Raw genomic sequence first — 18,181 nt, 5'->3', positions numbered from 1 at the left:
TCGCGCAAGGTCTTTGCTTCGCTTCAGCCGTTTTCACCGCATTCAGACGTTTATCTGGTGTGTGTGTGTGTGTGTGTGTGTGTGTGTGTGTGTGTGTGTGTGTGTGTGTAACATGGATTTTGAAGGTAAATCTGCGGTTCGCCGACTGAGCCGTGAAACGTCCATACCCGAGGGTGTGATTTCCCAGTCGCCTGGAGGGCGCCTTTGGATTTCCCAGTTGCCTTGAGGGCGCCTTTGCACAGCTTTGGCCGCGTGACTGTGACTGTCATCCGAACGGGATTCTGGTCTCGATTAGACATCGTTCTGACGATCGCTGGAGCGGATCGACTTTGGCTTGAAGCTGGAATCAACTTTGGCTTGAAGCCGGGATTAGAGACATTGGGAATCTTCTTCTTATTGCTCACTTGGAGCACAGTGAGTTATATTGTACGAACCTGATGGTACCATCATAGGATATATATTGATTGTACTTTTGATTAATATTATTGTTGTACTGTTATTCTTGTGTGATCTTAATACAATATTTGTTTGTTGGTAACAATTGGTGTGGCTTCACCATTGATCTTTGACATACAGAATAACACATTTTTCTGCCGTGACTCCTCTCGGGGCTCGGAGGTACACCGTGACCAGGGGGTTTGGGGAGGAGCACGTAGCACTCGTAACAGTAGGTTGTAATGAAATTGGGTCTAAGTTACACCCAGGTGCTATGCTGTCTCCGACCACTGAGGGGCTTCCATAAGAACTCGGATGGACATCGCTCCGACACATTCCTGTGACATTTATTCTGTGTGGTAGTGCATACTCGAATGGTGCGTATTGATAGATGTTCCAGGCTTGCTTGCACTAATTGCCAATCTATTATTACTTCTATGATTACGGTATACTGATACAATGCTTGTTGATTTCTTGCAGGTGTTGCTGGAGATCGATTCTGAATTAAACCTACCATTGGGACAATGTTGTAGATCTGATTTTTACAACAATTAATTCAGAATCTTCTCTTCACCTTGAACGAGAACAACATGTCTCATAAGCTGATACAAGTTCCAATCTTTGGCGCGGACCCCCAAGCGCCAGATTCGTCTGCACAACTGCTACACTGGCTGAAGCTACTGACCAGTCACCTGGATGCGCAGGACGAACTCACCGATGTCACAAAGCTGGCGGTGCTGCACTCCAAAGTGAATCATACCGTGTACACATCCATTTCTCAGTGCGAAACGTACGATACTGCTGTGGAAGAAATGAAACGTATTTACCTCAAAACTCGGAGGGTGGTCAACACCCGATATCTGCTTGCGATTCGTCGACAAGAAGCCACGGAGACCATCGACCAGTTCGCTCAAGACCTCCGCCGGTTATTGAAGGACTGTACTACCGAGACATGCACCCATGCACAAGTTTGCGATGATCTTGCGCGGGATTCTTTTGTTTCTGGAATTCGGTCTCCAGTCATCAGACAAAGATTACTTGAAGAGGACGATTTGACACTAGAAAAGGCTCTTCGGCTATCTCTCTTGTACAACGAAGCGCAGGTACAAGCTGACACGTATGATCGCCCGTACGTTGCTGCAGGGTTAACCTGACCAACACGACCGGAGAGAGCTACCGCCGAGCTAGCGGATGCTGCATCTTCGCCGGAATCAGAGACACCCGACCCGGGTTTGACAGCGGCCGCCACAGCCGGACCCAAGGCAGGAAGTAACGCTAAGTGCTTTTTCTGTGGGAACCGGAACCATCTCAGGTCAGTTTGTCCGGCTAAGGAGGCGACGTTTCATTTGTGTTCAAAGAAAGGTCACTTTGCAAAAGTATGTCGTTCGTCTCGGGGCCAGCGAACTTGCTCGACGCTGAATGTGCTTCTCTCTCCGGCCGTGAAACAATCGGCGCCTCGTGTGGCCTTGATTGGAATCGCCCCTCTCTGTGGGCCCCGAGCTGAGCGTTCGACCTTGATGAGGCTTACTGCGCCGACTAAACAACTGGCGCAATCACAACGGTACACGGCTCGACCGTCCTTGACGGGTATTCCTTTGACACCCAGCCAACCTCCGGGTTTGGCTTTACGCACGGCGCAAGCTTGCGTCGGATCTCCGCGCGTGTCTCGAGCGCCCTCTAGCGGCGGCACGATCGACCTACGATCAACTTTGACTACACGAAAGCAGGGATCTCCGTGGGTGGCACGAGCGCCCCCTTCCGACGGCTCGACCGGCCTACAAGCGACTTCAACTGCATGGAAGACGTTAGCAGGCGTCAGATCCACACGTGAGGCTCGAGCGCCACCTCTGGACGACTCGACTTCTGCTGGGCCACCTGGCCTGTCCAGCGCTGTTATTCCACTCACGATTGAAGGAAAATTTGCAAATGCTTTAATTGACATGGGATCCACTGATAGTTATGTCGATTTTCGACTTGTTCAGAAGCATGGTTGGCCGATTCTCGGGACAAAACGCAGAATCTTCATGGCTTCTCAAGGGCTATGGCTCAGCACTCGGGGGGAATGTCGACTGAAGCTTGTAATTAAGGGTCGAATGTTTCCGGATGTGCATTTAATGGTCTTACCAGCATTATGTGCAGAAGTTTTGCTGGGACACGATTTTCTCCGGCGACATGGGCGTTTGGAAATGGAATTTGGTGGTACTGATACTCTTGCTGTGTGTGCTCTTGCAGGGATGGAAATTGAACCACTGTCGCTGTTTCCCAATATGACTACTGACTGTACACCGGTTGCTGTTAAATCGCGACGCTACTCACGGGCTGACACGCAATTCATTGCTGAAGAGACTGCACAGCTGTTAAAGCAAGGTATTATAGAACCTAGTCGGTCGCCTTGGCGGGCCCAAGTTTTGGTGGTTCGAACCGAATCGCACCGCAAACGCATGGTAATCGACTATTCGCAGACGATTAATCGGTTTACCCAGTTGGATGCCTACCCGCTCCCTGGAATGGATTCTCTGGTACGACAGGTGGCACAGTACTCGGTATATAGTCTAGTAGGAAGACTAGGTCCCCCTGCACCCCCCGGAGATATACTTCTAATCAGTGTTTCTAGATTGGAAAAAATGTGTAGAAAATGACTAGCTATGGCCCCAAGCTGAAAAATGTCCCACATACCATTTTTATGCAAATTACTGCTGCCATTATCAAAAAAACGATTTTTGACATATCTCAGCCAATATTGCAGATAATTGAAAAATGAAGGTGTCTAGACCCATGTTTTGAAGGGCATAGATCATGATAGAACTATTCATAACATGATTACATGTGTCTATGGTATACTAGTATGCATATTAATGCTGTAATTACAAAATAATCAGTTTTACAAATGATAAGGATACGTTAATACTGCAGATAACTTAACATGGTACATAAGGGGTCTAAACCCAGGTATTTTCAAGGTTAAATGTCAACAAGATGCTCCTGAGTCTTGCATAGGGGCGGGACATTGGCAGTAACATTGGTACCACTCAACTTTTCTTCCCACCATTGACTTTGTATTGCGAGAGATTTTCACTTGCTTATTTAAAGGTTTCTCACCCAGCCCACGTAAAATCTACCAACTCCTGCTGTTAACTCCCAAACATATTTTTTTATGTTATCCAATCACAGTGCAGAAATGACAGACTAGAGATCCAAATTAGTGCTGCTATAGCTGCCATTTTACATTTCCATCCATGTAACATGCGCGCTCGCGCGCTCGTATCAATTGGTAATGTCGCGCGCTCGTATCAATTGGTAACGTTGATGTTATTGAATACCTCAGTTGAAAGTTCAGTCTTCCATTCCATCTGTGTGTTGTTCTTGGTATTCATCCTCCAATCTAGCCAGGTAAGATGCTAACTATAATGTTACTCACACTCTTGACTTCAGTTTCTGCATGAAATCATAAACAGGCAGAATAACAGCTGAGCCAGCTAGCACCATGTTAGCTAACGTTAAAGCTAGCCTCATCTATGTACAGTATGTTCCTAATGTCGGTGTAACTTAAACTTTTGTTAATGCCAAACATGAGACATATCTGTTGACTTCTGTATATGAATTGAACCAGAAAGAGGCACGACAGCTGAGCTAGCTACAGTAACTTAGCACAATGTTTCATTGGCCTAGATAGCTAACGTTAGTGTGGAAGAATTTAGATGTTTTAGCTATTAGCACTTTTGATGCCACTAAACATGGTTTAGTCAGCTAAAAAGTACCCTAGTGTAGAACATGACTCAGAACCTCTGTTACCTCACTGAAAACTCAGAGCCTCCTTTCACAGGCACTTTTAACATCATTCGTGATTTCTTATTTGTCATTTAACAGTGATGGTAGACATCGACAGCAAGCATGCCCAAAAGAAAACGGAGTGTAGAACCTGCAGCCCAAAGCTCTCCTCCTACATGCATCCTTCATGTACCATCCATGTCTGATCATGGGGATTTCACGCCCCTCCGTAAAATTAAAGGATCTGCTTCAGAAAAACTGCAACTGCTTCAAAAGATCCGGGATAGACGTCTCAACCAACCGCATGACTCCCCATGTCGTATGCAATCAGTATGTGATCAGATCCCGGCAACTCTTCCTGATGACCTAGAAAGAGTAGGATATCACAGCAAGTGTTATAAGCACTTTGTCCGCCACTTTCATCGTCTGGGAGATGATACAGAACCAGGGCCATCAACCTCATCATGGCATCACTCTCCTCGTAAACCAGGAGGTTCTGCTGAACCCATCTTCCCGCCAGAGTGTATATTTTGTGAGAAAGTTGAGACCAAAGATGCTCATCGCAATACTGAGAGGCCTACAACCTTCCCATCCTTTAAAAACAAAGAAAATGCATGGGAGCAAATCGAAACACGGGCTGAGAAAATGGGTCTCTATCGACTCCATCGAAAGGTGAAAAACAAAGACCTCTTTGCATGTGAGGCCAAACACCATCCGTCATGTTTTAAAGCTTTCCGCACAGCATTCTACAACTATGAGCGTGCGATTCACAGAGCCGAAGCACCAAAGGAGCAGGCTTGCATGTCAGCCGCCCATGAAAAGGCATTCAACTCAGTACTGGAACACATTCAAACCCAGGTCATCCAGCAGAATAAAGTTCTACAGCTTTCTTCCTTGCGCTTGCTCTATGTCGAGGAACTGAAACTGAATGGATATGAGAACTCAAATTATCGGTCAGAGAAACTACTGAAACGCCTACAGAATGACCCAATCAAGGAGCATATCCACTTCACGAAGGTTGATCATGACAAATGTGATGTCATTTCTTTCTGGCTTGTGCACAGCTCAAACATAACAGTTTCCAATGCTCTCGCACGAGCATTCACACTCGGAAGCACAAACAAGAACCAAAATGTTGCCCTCCAACTTCGCCAGGGTATTCTACAGGCTTTCAGAGAGTGTAAAGACCAACCATGGCCACCAACAGCTGAAGACATGGAGCTCAATCCTGAAGACATCCTACCTCCAGACCTTGTCCGCTTTCTCAGCGTGCTAATGACTGGCAAGGAGGGCATCGAGACAGAAAAGGTGAAGCGTCTGGTCTTCTCCATTGGACAAGATCTGTGCCGTGCAGTGTCAGATGGAAAATGGAAGTTACCAAAGCACATTCTCCTCTGTGTGACTGTAAGGCACCTGTTCCGAAGCAAACAGCTCACCACAATACTACACAGGCTTGGACACTCTGAGAGCTACGATTTCGCCTTGGAGTTGGAAACTGCTCTCGCCAAGGTCCTGGATGAAGTCTCAACTTATCGTACACCACAAATTGTGACAGGAGAGGGCAACCTTGTATTCCACTGTGAGTGGGACAACTTGACAACTTGACAACTTGACACTTGACAAGTGGGACAACCAGGAAGAGACTGATACCAGGGTGGTTCTGTACCTCCATCATGCTGCTACCATCGGATACAAGAACGCTGTAGTCAGAACACCGGACACAGACATCCTCCTGATCCTGCTCCACCATGCCCACAACATCAAGCTGACGGTGTACCTGGATACAGGGTCAGGGAAGCATCGCCAACTTGTCAACGTCTCTGAGCTGGCAGAATCCCTGGGAGAGGACTACTGTGCCACTCTCCTGGGGTACTATGTGTTCAGCGGAGAAGACTGCACCAGTGCCTTCAAAGGGAAGGGAAAGGTCGGGCCCTTGAAAAAGCTGGAGAAGAATCCCAGGTTTCACAGGGCATTCGGTGAACTGGGTGACAACTGGGATGCCAACCCTGAGGTGGAGAGGCAGTTAGAAAAATTCACCTGTGTGATGTACGGCCAGAGTCGCGAGTCATCAGTGGACATTGTCCGTGCCAAGCTGCTACGAAAAATGGTGGGAGAGGACAAGACCCTCACATCCAAGTCCAAGGTTGATCTGGCTCGCCTTCCTCCATGCCAGTCTGCCCTGAAGCCGCACATCCAGCGTGTGAACCACCGCGTAGCATTGTACAAAAGAGCCGATCAACCTATCATCGAAAAGCCAAAACCTTATGAGGAGCAAGGATGGATAAGGACTGATGAAGGACTGTTGAAACCAATGTGGTCCAGTGGTCCCATCCTACCAACCTCACTGGTGGATCTTCTGAACACAGGAGAGCACGAAGAGGAGGAGGAAGAGGAAGGAGAAGAAGAGTTTGACTCTGACGATTTCGATGAAAATGATGATGACTGACTCAGTGTAGAATCACTAATGCTAATGATGTTTATCTAAAACAAGCAAGAGAAGAGTGGTCACATTGAGTGCTAGGACTATTTTGACAGTTGTAATATTTAGAAAAATAAAACTTTGTGTTAACGTCTGTGTAGACGGACCTTAATATGAGTCTATTATTTCGTAAAACTGTGATTATTTTGTAAATAAAGCACTAATTAGCATACTAGTATACCATAGACACATGTAATCATGTTATGAATAGTTCTATCATGATCTATGCCCTTCAAAACATGGGTCTAGACACCTTCATTTTTCAATTATCTGCAATATTGGCTGAGATATGTCAAAAATCGTTTTTTTGATAATGGCAGCAGTAATTTGCATAAAAATGGTATGTGGGACATGTTTTCAGCTTGGGGCCATAGCTAGTCATTTTCTACACATTTTTTCCAATCTAGAAACACTGATTAGAAGTATATCTCCGGGGGGTGCAGGGGGACCTAGTCTTCCTACTAGACTAATATAGCACTCTCGATCTGCGTAGTGCATATCATCAGATTCCAATCTCTGCGGCAGATCACATCTATACTGGGTTTGAATCCGGACAGAGGTTGTACCAGTTCACCCGGCTTCCTTTCGGGGTCACGAATGGGGTATCGTGCTTCCAAAGGGCCATGGCCGACCTCATTGCTAAGGAGAATTTAACCGATGTCTTTGTTTATCTGGATAATCTCACGGTTTGTGGGTACGACAAAGATCATCATGATGCTAATCTGAAGCGCTTCCTCGAGGTTGCGCATAAGTATCGACTGACTATGAACGAGGCTAAATGTCGCTATTCTGCTCGAACGATAGATCTCCTGGGGTACACCGTGACCCACGGCTCTATTGCTCTGGATAAGGAGCGTCTGCGACCCTTGCTCGACATGGCCCCGCCCCGCGATCTTGCTCCTTTGAAGCGCGCTCTCGGGCTGTTTGCTCATTACTCAAAGTGGGCTCAAAATTTTTCCGAGAAGCTTTGTCCACTTGTGGATTGCAATGCGTTCCTCATGAGTCATGCTGCTAAGGCTGCTTTCCACGGCCTGAAGTCATACATAGCTGGCGCCGCTGTTTCGATGATAGACGAAAACAAGTCCTTTGTTTTGGAAAGCGATGCGTCAGACCACGCGATAGCTGCTACACTCTCTCAAGGGGGGCGACCTGTGGCCTTCTTTTCAAGTACTCTCTCTTCCGCGGAACGACGACACTCGTCTGTCAAAAAGGAGGCGTATGCCATCATCGAGTCGATCAAGCGTTGGCGTCCATATTTGCTCGGTCGATGTTTTCAGATCATCACGGATCAACAGAGTGTTGCCTTTATGTACGACACGCAACATGCTCAACAGATTAAGAATGAGAAAATCACTCGCTGGCAGATTGAGCTAGCCGATTTCTGTTACAAAATGAAATATCGCCCGGGGAGGGATAACCTTGTTGCAGATGCTTTATCACGGCCTGCAGTGTGTGCGAGTCTCACCTCCTTTGAGGATCTGCGCATCCTTCATGATACCTTGTGCCATCCCGGCGTGATGCGTTTAGCTCATTATGTACGCAGTCGTAACTTGCCCTATTCCGTTGAGGATATTCGTCGGCTCTATCGACCTGTTCCATATGCGCTGAACTCAAACCTCGTTTCTACAACCCTCCGATGGGTATGCTGGTCCAGGCCACTCGGCCGTGGGAGAGATTGGCAATGGACTTTAAAGGACCCCTGCCGGCTTCACCGGCTTCGAGTAGTTCTCGTTATCTGCTCACGATCGTTGTCGTTGATGAGTTCTCCAGATTCCCTTTTGCTTTCCCGTGCTGCGATATGTCTGCTGCTACGGTTATCCGGTGTCTGCAGAACTTGTTTTCTATGTTTGGGAATCCAGCCTATGTGCACACTGATCGAGGCGCGGTGTTCTTATCCCAGGATGTGAGAAACTTCTTGCTCCAGCATAATATCGCTTCTAGCTATACTACTCCGTACAGGCCATAGGCGAACGGACAGGTGGAACGATTTAATGGCATCATATGGAGAGCCGTTACTCTGAGCCTGAAGTCCCGCGGACTAGGACTGGACCAATGGGCTTGGTCGCTACCCGGGGCATTACGTTCGATCAGGACTTTACTGTGTACCACTACTAATCAAACTCCCCACGACCGTATGTTTCGTTACTCGCGTCGTTCGGGCAGTACCCGCCCTCTGCCAGGCTGGCTTACTGAGCCCGGACCGGCCTTCCTCAAACGCACGGTTCGCACAAGTAAATATGACCCGCTCGTTGACAAGGTGCGTATTCTCCAACCAATCCCAAGCACGCTCGTGTACTGTTGCCCAATGGACGGGAGTCTACAGTCTCAGTGCACCATCTTGCGCCATGCGGGGATATTGACGAGCCGGCTTACGGTACAGTTGATCTGACAATGGAGAATCTACCGGCTACTCCATCACCACTTGCACCCGATCTGGATGGCTTGGTGGGGCCACCGCCATTACCCGATTTAGGCGGACATTCCGATGTGGGGGATTCCGGCCTTGGGGATGTGGTATCCGGTGTCCATCGGACATGCGCCGGGAGAGAAATTTGCCGCCCCGACCGCTATGGTTGGACTGACTGACATAGACTGCTGCTCACTGATATTACTCTGCTGCTCGCTGATGTTATATGCTGCTAGCTTGATTTCTGCCCTAGCGGTAGTGTAGTTTTAACGGAGGGGAGAATGTAATGAAATTGTGTCTAAGTTGAACCCAGGTGCTATGCTGTCTCCGACCACTGAGGGGCTTCCATAAGAACTCGGACGGACATCGCTCCGACACATTCCTGTGACATTTATTCTGTGTGGTAGTGCACACTCGAATGGTGCGTATTGCTAGATGTTCCAGGCTTGCGTGCACTAATTGCCAATCTATTATTACTTCTATGATTACGGTATACTGATACAATGCTTGTTGATTTCTTACAGGTGTTGCTGGAGATCGATTCTGAATTAAACCTACCATTGGGACAATGTTGTAGATCTGATTTTTACAACATAGGTCTACATAAATATCTATGTCGGTTCATGTCAATATATATGTAGGTATATTAAAAAAACCATGTTTGTCTTTATAAATATCTGTGTAGGTTTATATAAATATCTATGTAGGTTTATATAAATATCTATGGAGGTTCATATAAATATATATGTTCGTCTATATAAATATCTATGTAGGTCTTCATAATAAATATTTATGTAGATTTTATAAATATCAATATTTGTCTTTATAAATATCTATGTAGGTTTACATAAACACCTATGTTTATATAAATATCTATGTCGATTTCTATAAATATCGATGTTAATCTACATAAATATGTATGTATGTTTATATAAATATCTATGTATGGCGAATCCTTCCAAGATGTTCATGTAAATTGTTGAGGTCACCGTATCCTGTGCAAAGACAAAATGGACACACCAAGCAGTCGTGGAGAAGGCCACACCAAACATTGACCTTTGGACAGTCGTAGATGTGTTCCATGACGACATAGGGGTTTTCAGAGCCCCAGATCCTCACATTGTGCCGGTTGGCCTTCCCCAATACATGGAGGCAAGCTTCATCTGTGAACATGACCTTTTCAGGTAATCTTCGTCATCCTCTATGCGCCTGAGCATTTCCAAGGCAAATGCCTTGCATTTGAGTCCATCATTTGGTTTGAGTTCCTGCAGAATCTGCACCTTATGGTAATAAAGCTTCTGTAATTTATGAAAAATTATGTGTACAGCGATGGTTGGTCGTCCCAGTCCTCTGGATTGGCATCGGATTGATTTTCTGGGACTTTTTTGAAATGATTCATGCACTTGTTCAACGTGTGCTGCACTTGTGCACACTATCCCTTGACGAGACCCGCTCATGGACCACACTCCGCACAGATGTACACAATCACCCATTCATACTCAGGTTAACTACAGATCCTGCCTGTATACCTGTGCCCCTCTATGTACCAATCCAATTCCAATTTAAACCTATTTACTGCTTCTGAACCACTACCTTTCCAGGGAGACCATTCCATGCTTAACCACCCCCTGACTGAATGACCCCTGCCATAAAACTGTCCTAACTCTCCTCTTCATTGCCCTTAAGTTATGTCCCCTGGTCCAAACACTATCCACTCTGCTGAAAAACTCCAACGCACCTACCTTGCCCCATCACTAGAGCATGGCAGAGTTGCTGACGCAGTGACTCTGCATCTTCTTTTTCTCAATCTCTGCCATTCTGCCACAAAGCAGGTTCAATGCTACTCAAGTAGTTCAATGCTACTGATTACACTAGGTTGTTTGCCTTCCCAGTGATAGATGGAGTAGCAATTTGGAATTTGGCCAGGGTGTCAGTGACATCGCCTTGTCTCGTATTTGCAAAAAAAATGAATGTGGGATCTTCACCATCCACCAGCGAATGCAAGTAGACTGCGGACCCCAGCTTAAAGTCGATCCAAGGGAATGCGCACTTTGTGATGAAACACCCTCCCTGTGAAGCACCAATTCGACAGTGTAGAGTAATCAAACCCAGTAGAGACAGCTGAAAGGGAAGTGCACTACCACCTCTGCACCACCCTAATGAATAGCCTGCTGGTTAAGTTACTGGACTGGCCTAAATTACCATGGCATTAATGTAGTGTCAGTAAAAGAAAAACAGCTGGCTCATTAAAGACTTTCAGGTAAAGGACTTGTCTCACCTGGCCTGGTTTACATGTGGTGCCAGTCCAGGCATTGTGATGCTTTTAATGCCCTCAGGGCAACTTGCGATGCACACCAAATTCTACCTCTAGAAAAGCAGTGCCACCTTACAAAATCAGCTCACATCATGTACCATGCTGGATACAGAACGTCGGTTCTGCCAAACTAGTTTCTTGGCTCGGGTTGCAATACTGATACACATATTTGTGGCATTAATATGATACTTGGCCGTGAAGGTGGCGACAATAGTTCGCCACCTCTTCACGTAGGACACCGTGGAACCTCCCAGTTTAATGTGAAACCGTGGGGGTGGCACACACATCGATAACTCACCCTTCCTGTGAAACACTGGGATGCCAGCTTATAGTTGGGCCAAGATTCAAACCCAGGCTGGACAGTTCAGAAGCGAGTTTGCGTACCTCTATTCCGTCATGCCAGCCCACCCTACAAAAAAGCAATATTTTCTCCAAAACTCAGTTTCGTACTATCCATGTTAATGGACATGTGACAATTGATGGTGTATTGAGAATGCACGATACCTGTTGCTGGCATGAAACATAATGATCTTGTGCTTTTCCACAGATGTTTCTATTCCATACCATGAGCCTGGTGGAATATCCAAATTTTGTTCAATGTGTCACGCATGGAAGCTACTCCAATGACTGGGAAGAAATTTTATACAACATGTTCACGTTTCTGTGCCTTTTCCTTCTGCCTTTGCTCATCATGGTTTACTGCTACTGTAAGATACTTCTTGTGATATCCAAGAAAATGAGAGAAGGCCCTGGTGAGTGTTGGCTTCCTCTTTTCAAGGTGCAAATGCCATTGAGATAATTTTGTGAAATTTGTGCAGGGAATTGTAACATGGGGCCTTGTCGTTCTTTCTTTTTCTATTTGGGTGATTTTGTAGAGCTATTGGCTTCTCATAAGTAGCATTTTAGTGTCTATCCCAAGTTACTCTGAGGACATTAAGTCAACCACAATGTGTAGACTGGCATTACATATAATTCCCAGACCACACACATAAAACAGATTACCCACTCCCTCAAAATCATTAGAAATCCCAACGAAAGACGAGCTCATTTTATAATTTATAATACCAGAAACACCCTCTCCTTTTGAGAACATTGGCAAGTCGTCTCAACGCCCCCACCCTCAGGGCGGGGGTGTTCACCTGGTCACCTGGGTACGAACAGCACATATGCAAATTTGGTGGAGATCGGGCAAATACCCTGTCATTCTGCCCTCTAAGGGTTTTTTTGGCATTTTGCCAACAAGTATGCAACATTTTCTGATTTTCAGATGTATATACAGTCGTGGCCAAAAATATTGGCACCCAGCACTTCTTTCAAATAGCTCACAATTTTCTCTCCTTTTAAATCAGAAAATAAAAATAAATGGAATTGACAAAATTATTGACACCCTAAACTTAAGATTTGGTAGCACAGCCTTTGAACAAAGTAACCACAGTCAAGCGCTTCCTATCGCCATGAATGAGCTTCCTACACCTCCCTAATGGCAGTTTGGCCCACTCTTCTTGTGTAAACTGCTCCAGTTCTCCCAGATTTGAAGGGTGTCTTCTCCCAACTGCTGTTTTCAGATCTCCCCATAGGTGTTCAATGGGATTTAGATCTGGACTCTTTGCTGGCCACTTCAGAACAGTCCAGCGTTTTGTCTTGAACCATTCCTGGGTGCTTTTTGAAGTGTGTTTGGGGTCATTGTCCTGCTGCAAGACCCATGACCTTCGACGGAGTCCCAACTTTCTGACACTGCGAATGCCACTGTTAGAAAGTAGAAAACCTCACGTCATTTCCTCATTCATATTTAAACTCAATATATCTGTTGTCATTCCAAACAGCATCATTCCAATCATACATTAATACTATAACAAAATACAGTGTTAAATTATGATTGCTTTGAGATATTATCAAACCAGTCCATTGTCGTCATCTGTTCACTTCCAGATTCAGGAGCAGGTCTGTATCGAGTCAATTTTAAAATTATACTTTTATTGAGGAACTTATGAAAGCCCCTACCGACCTTACAACATCCACTGGGTCCTCAAAATGTTGAAATTGACAAATTTAGATCTGAACTCATTGCTGGCCACTTCAGAACAGTCCAGTGTTCCAAAATGTCTTAGTAATCTCCTGATTTCATGATGCCATGCACACATTCAAGGCACCCAGTGCCAGAGGCAGCACAGCAACCCCAAAACATCACTGAACCTCCTCTGAGTTTGACTCTAGGGAAAGTGTTCTTTTCTTTGAAGGCTTCATTTTGTTTTCTGTAAACATAGAGATGATGTGCTTTACCAAAAAGCTCTAATTTGGTTTCATCTGTCCACAGAACATTCTCCCAGAAGGATTTTGGCTTATACAGGTGTGTTTTTGCAAACTCCAGTCGGGCTTTATGTCTCTCTCTCTCTCTCTCCGCAGTGGGGTCCTCCTGGGTCTCCTTCCATAGAACCCCCTTTCATTGAGTTGGCGATGGATGGTGCGAGTTGAAACTGTTGTACCTTGAATCTGAAGGTCAGCTTGAATCTGTTTGGCAGTTGATTAAGGTGCTTTCTCCACCATTCAAACAATCCTTCGCTGCAATTTTTGATCAAGTTTCAGAAATGAAATACACATGTGGATAGCAAAAAAAAATTCCAACACTTTTCTGGAAGAAATGGTGCATTATTTGAAAAAAGTGCAATTGTGCCAATATTTTTGGCCAGGACTGTACATACAGTGCCTTCAGAAAGTATTCTTCAGAAAGTATAAGAAGGAAAGGACCTCTGGTAGCTTGTAACTGTTGCTGCGTTTTTTCCTGAGGAATAACTGCTGAAATCTATCTATCTGAGTTCTTCCAAACATCTTTGTTCCTTTTACATTTCTTTTTACTTTTTCATACTTCTCTGTATTCATTCCAATTCTTGCTTCTTCTTTATTTCTCTCTTTCTTTGTCTATCTATCCAAGGAGAAGTGAATTATTGCAGAAAACTTTCTGGAAGGTTTAACTTGGGTGGGTTTGAGGGTAGAGGAGTAGCGGATGAAACCCGAATCCTATCCAGGTTCCTCCTGAGCACTCCATCTTTGCTCTTTACTTCTTCTGGTTCCTTCTGATGACTCCAATGCACTATTTGGTTTTCCATTCCATTCACATCCCTTGACTTTATGTACAGTGCTCCTTTTCTATTCCATCTCCAGGCGCTGCATGACATAATCGCCGGGCACAAAAGGGGGATGACGCGCGCTGAAAGGGAGTACTCAGTTTTCACTCCGGTTTCTTTCTTGTTTGTTTGTTTGTTTGTCCGGGCGATATCTCAGCCATCCTTCGAGCTAGAAAGCTGAAATTTGGGCACAATAGTGAGCAAGTGCTTTGGCAAAACTTTTTTTTTGATGAATCAATTTATTGACTAATTACTCAATTGTTATCGATTTATTAATCACTTATTTATTTTCTTTCTCATCTGGGAAATATCTGAAGCACCTTTTGAGTTAGGAAGCTGATACTTGGACATGACAATAAACCACCTTTAGAGGCCATTTTTCCCCGCAAAGCGGGGGTTGGCCTTTTTCGGGAACCGTGGTTGTTGTTGTTTTTCGGTCCCCTTTTTGAAGCAATGTTTTACGGCCGGATGCCCTTCCTGACGCCAACCCTTTTTGCCGCCCTCAACGACAAACAGGGAATTACCAGTGAACTGGTACTCAATTAGCCGACCTCAGAAGGATGACAGGCTGAGTCAACCCCCCTGGCGTTAATTCAGCAATCGACCATGTGATTTGGCTCACATTTGTTATGCAAATGTCATACCCTAATTTGGCTAATTTGGCAAAGTCAACCCTAATTTGGCTCAGCATTTGGATTTGACATGTGATTTGACCATGTGAATGACAATGACCATGTGATTTGGCTCAAAAGGGTATTTTTGATTAATTGATCAAAATGATTAAATTAATCAATGAATCGATTAATTATTTGTTTATTCGATGAATGACTTAATTAAAAAAATTAATTCAGTTACAGATTCGGATGAAACAGTGGTGGTTTACGTATTCGGGTAGTTCTTATTTTTTTACTTTTAAAAGTTTAAGGTCTGACCCTGCCAAAAGGATCCATTTGCCACAAAAACAGTGTGTAAAATATTTTTGAAAAATATCAATATTTAGAGGTCACCCAAGGCCTTGGAAGTTTTACCATGTACAGTCACGTGAAAAGTAAGTACACCCCATGTAAAGTTTTGACTTTTTCAACATATTTCAACATACAGCTATTTGATCTTCATTTCAACAATATTGATAGATAAAGGTGATATAATATAACAAATATCATGAAACATTTACATTTTGTAGTCCATTGTATAATTTAAATAAACATAAATGCAAATTTCGCATGTGGAAAAAGTAAGTACACCCCTACATTTATCACTACAAATACCTAAAATTAGAATCAGGTGCACCAGCTCAGGTGCAAATGATTAGAACATCGTTAGAGAGGATCTTGGAGGAACCTGTCTTATTTAAACCTCAGACATTTAGTTTGGTTTGCTCTTTGTTGTTGAAGTGTGCGGCGTCACCATGCCCAGATGAAAAGAGCTCTCTGAGGCCTTCAGAAAGGTTATAGATGCCTACGAGTCTGGGAAGGGATTTAAAAAGATCTCCAAACAATTTGAAATCAATCATTCGACTGTCCAGAAGATCATCTACAAGTGGAGAAGATTCCAAACAACTGCCAACTTGTTCAGGCCAGGCCGCCCCAGCAAGTTCAGCCCGAGCAGACCGCAAGATGCTGAAAGAAGTCTCTAAGAACCCCAGAATGTCATCACGGTACCGACAGGTAGCTCTTGCCACTGTTGATGTCAAAGTGCACGAGTCTACCATTAGAAAGAGGCTGCACAAATTTGATCTAAATGGGAGGTGTGCCAGGAGGAAACCTTTGCTGTCCAGAAAGAACATCAGGGCAAGAAAGTTTGCCAATGAACACCTGGGCAAAGACCAGCACTTCTGGAACAATGTGCTCTGGACAGATGAGTCAAAGGTAGAGCTATTTGGCCACAGTACCAGAAGACATGTTTGGCAAAAACCAAAGACAGCATTTGACCACAAGAACCTGATACCAACTTTAAAGCATGGTGGTGGAAATATTATGGTTTGGGGCAGCTTTGCTGCATCAGGGCCTGGGCAGCTCACCATCATAGAATCCACTATGAATTCTTCATTGTACCAGAGGGTGCTTGAGGATAATGTGAGGCCATCTGTCGGAAAGTTGAAGCTCAACCGAAGTTGGACCTTGCAAAATGACAATGACCCTAAACATACCAGTAAATCCACCAAGGAATGGCTGAAAAGAAAGAAATGGAGGGTTCTGGAATGGCCAAGTCAAAGCCCGGATCTAAATCCCATCGAGATGTTGTGGGGGGATTTGAAACGAGCTGTGCATGCAATTGTGCATGCTGTGCAACAATTTTTTGTTGAATAAATTATTGCTGTCAATTTTTCATTGTTTTTTGTTCAATTAGATCACCTTTATCTATAGATACTGTTTAAATGAAGATCAAATATTGATATGTCCACATATGTTAAAAAGATTTAAAAAAAAAACATTTCATGGGGTGTACTTACTTTTTCCACATGCGAAATTTGCATTTATGTTTATTTAAATTATACAATGGACTACAAAATGTAAATGTTTCATGATATTTGTTATATTATATCACCTTTATCTATCAATATTGTTGAAATGAAGATCAAATAGCTGTATGTTGAAATATGTTGAAAAAGTCAAAACTTTACATGGGGTGTACTTACTTTTTCACGTGACTTTACGTGTATAATACATGTATAGGGGGAAGCTGTACAGTGCAACGGTAATGTTGCACTATTCGTGTATGTCAAGTAACATCACATATGCTTGACAGATTATTTGATGTATTAGGGTTTTTATTTGTTGAATTATGCTTTTACTATACCAAGTTTTGATGAGTATATGACATACACGGATAGTGCAACATTACTCAGTGCAACAGTTTTTCGTTCACATCTTTCTTATTTGTCTTGTACAAATGGTTCTTCTTTCTTCCACAGATTGCTTTGTGACATCAAATGATGGCAGTTGCTACTGGAAATCACGTGAAAGTGTACCTTCTAGATTTGTACATTAAGGACATCAGAGGGTATAAACTTCCATCCAACAAACAAGCTCTGGGATACTTCCTGTTTCTCCACTGTGAAAACAAGCATCCTGTCAGAAGGGCAGCAACACTAACAATTGAGAAAATCATCGCATTTTGGCAAAAGGCGAATATTCCAGTTCGACACAAGCAAGACTCAATCAAGAAGCTGGAATCCCTGTTTCTCTGATGGCAGGGTCTGAAGAAGCATGCTTCAAGGAAGACAGCCACTCAGGCAAAGAATGAGGAAGATTTCAAAGACTGTTTTGATGACTTGTTTGACATTGCACATGCACAAGCCTTGAGCATGATGACGATTGAAGAGGATAAGCAGTTCCTCATGGCGCAGCGGGAAAAGGGACACCATTGATGTATGGATAAAGTTGATGGAGTCCTGTTGCGAAAGCAAAAAAACCGTCAATAAACTTTGGAGAAACAGAGAAAGTGATGCCTAACAGCAGAAAAAGCAGCTGAAGAAGCGGAGGCCCTGGCGATTCTAGAGGATAGCAACAGTTCAACCAACGAAGAATCTGCCTCTAATCGTGAGGATGAAGCTACTCCATCTGGTGCTTCTCAATTGCCACCAAAACGAGGGCGAAAAGCCATCATAACAGCTGAACTGTCAACAAGTCTCAACTGTACAAAAGTTTCAGATT

The 18,181-nt window shown here is 44.3% G+C and overlaps 1 protein-coding gene across 1 annotated transcript in view; it reads left to right on the top strand.

Annotated features, from left to right (window-relative positions):
- Positions 1-17,895, top strand: part of LOC144890831 (gonadotropin-releasing hormone II receptor-like) — a 61,715-nt gene extending 43,820 nt beyond the window's left edge. Inside the window, exons 3-5 of the mRNA XM_078772684.1 lie at positions 11,951-12,155; positions 17,440-17,492; positions 17,722-17,895. Of these exons, the coding sequence (XP_078628810.1) occupies positions 11,951-12,155; positions 17,440-17,492; positions 17,722-17,895 (432 nt within the window). The remainder of the gene's footprint in view (positions 1-11,950; positions 12,156-17,439; positions 17,493-17,721) is intronic.
- The last annotated feature ends 286 nt before the right edge of the window (positions 17,896-18,181 follow it).

Source organism: Myxine glutinosa, chromosome 2 (genome assembly GCF_964187855.1).
Source record: "Myxine glutinosa chromosome 2, kmMyxGlut1.1, whole genome shotgun sequence".
Lineage (NCBI taxonomy): Eukaryota > Metazoa > Chordata > Myxini > Myxiniformes > Myxinidae > Myxine > Myxine glutinosa.
Note: the sequence above shows the minus strand (reverse complement) of the source record. Positions and strands in the feature narration are given on the sequence as shown.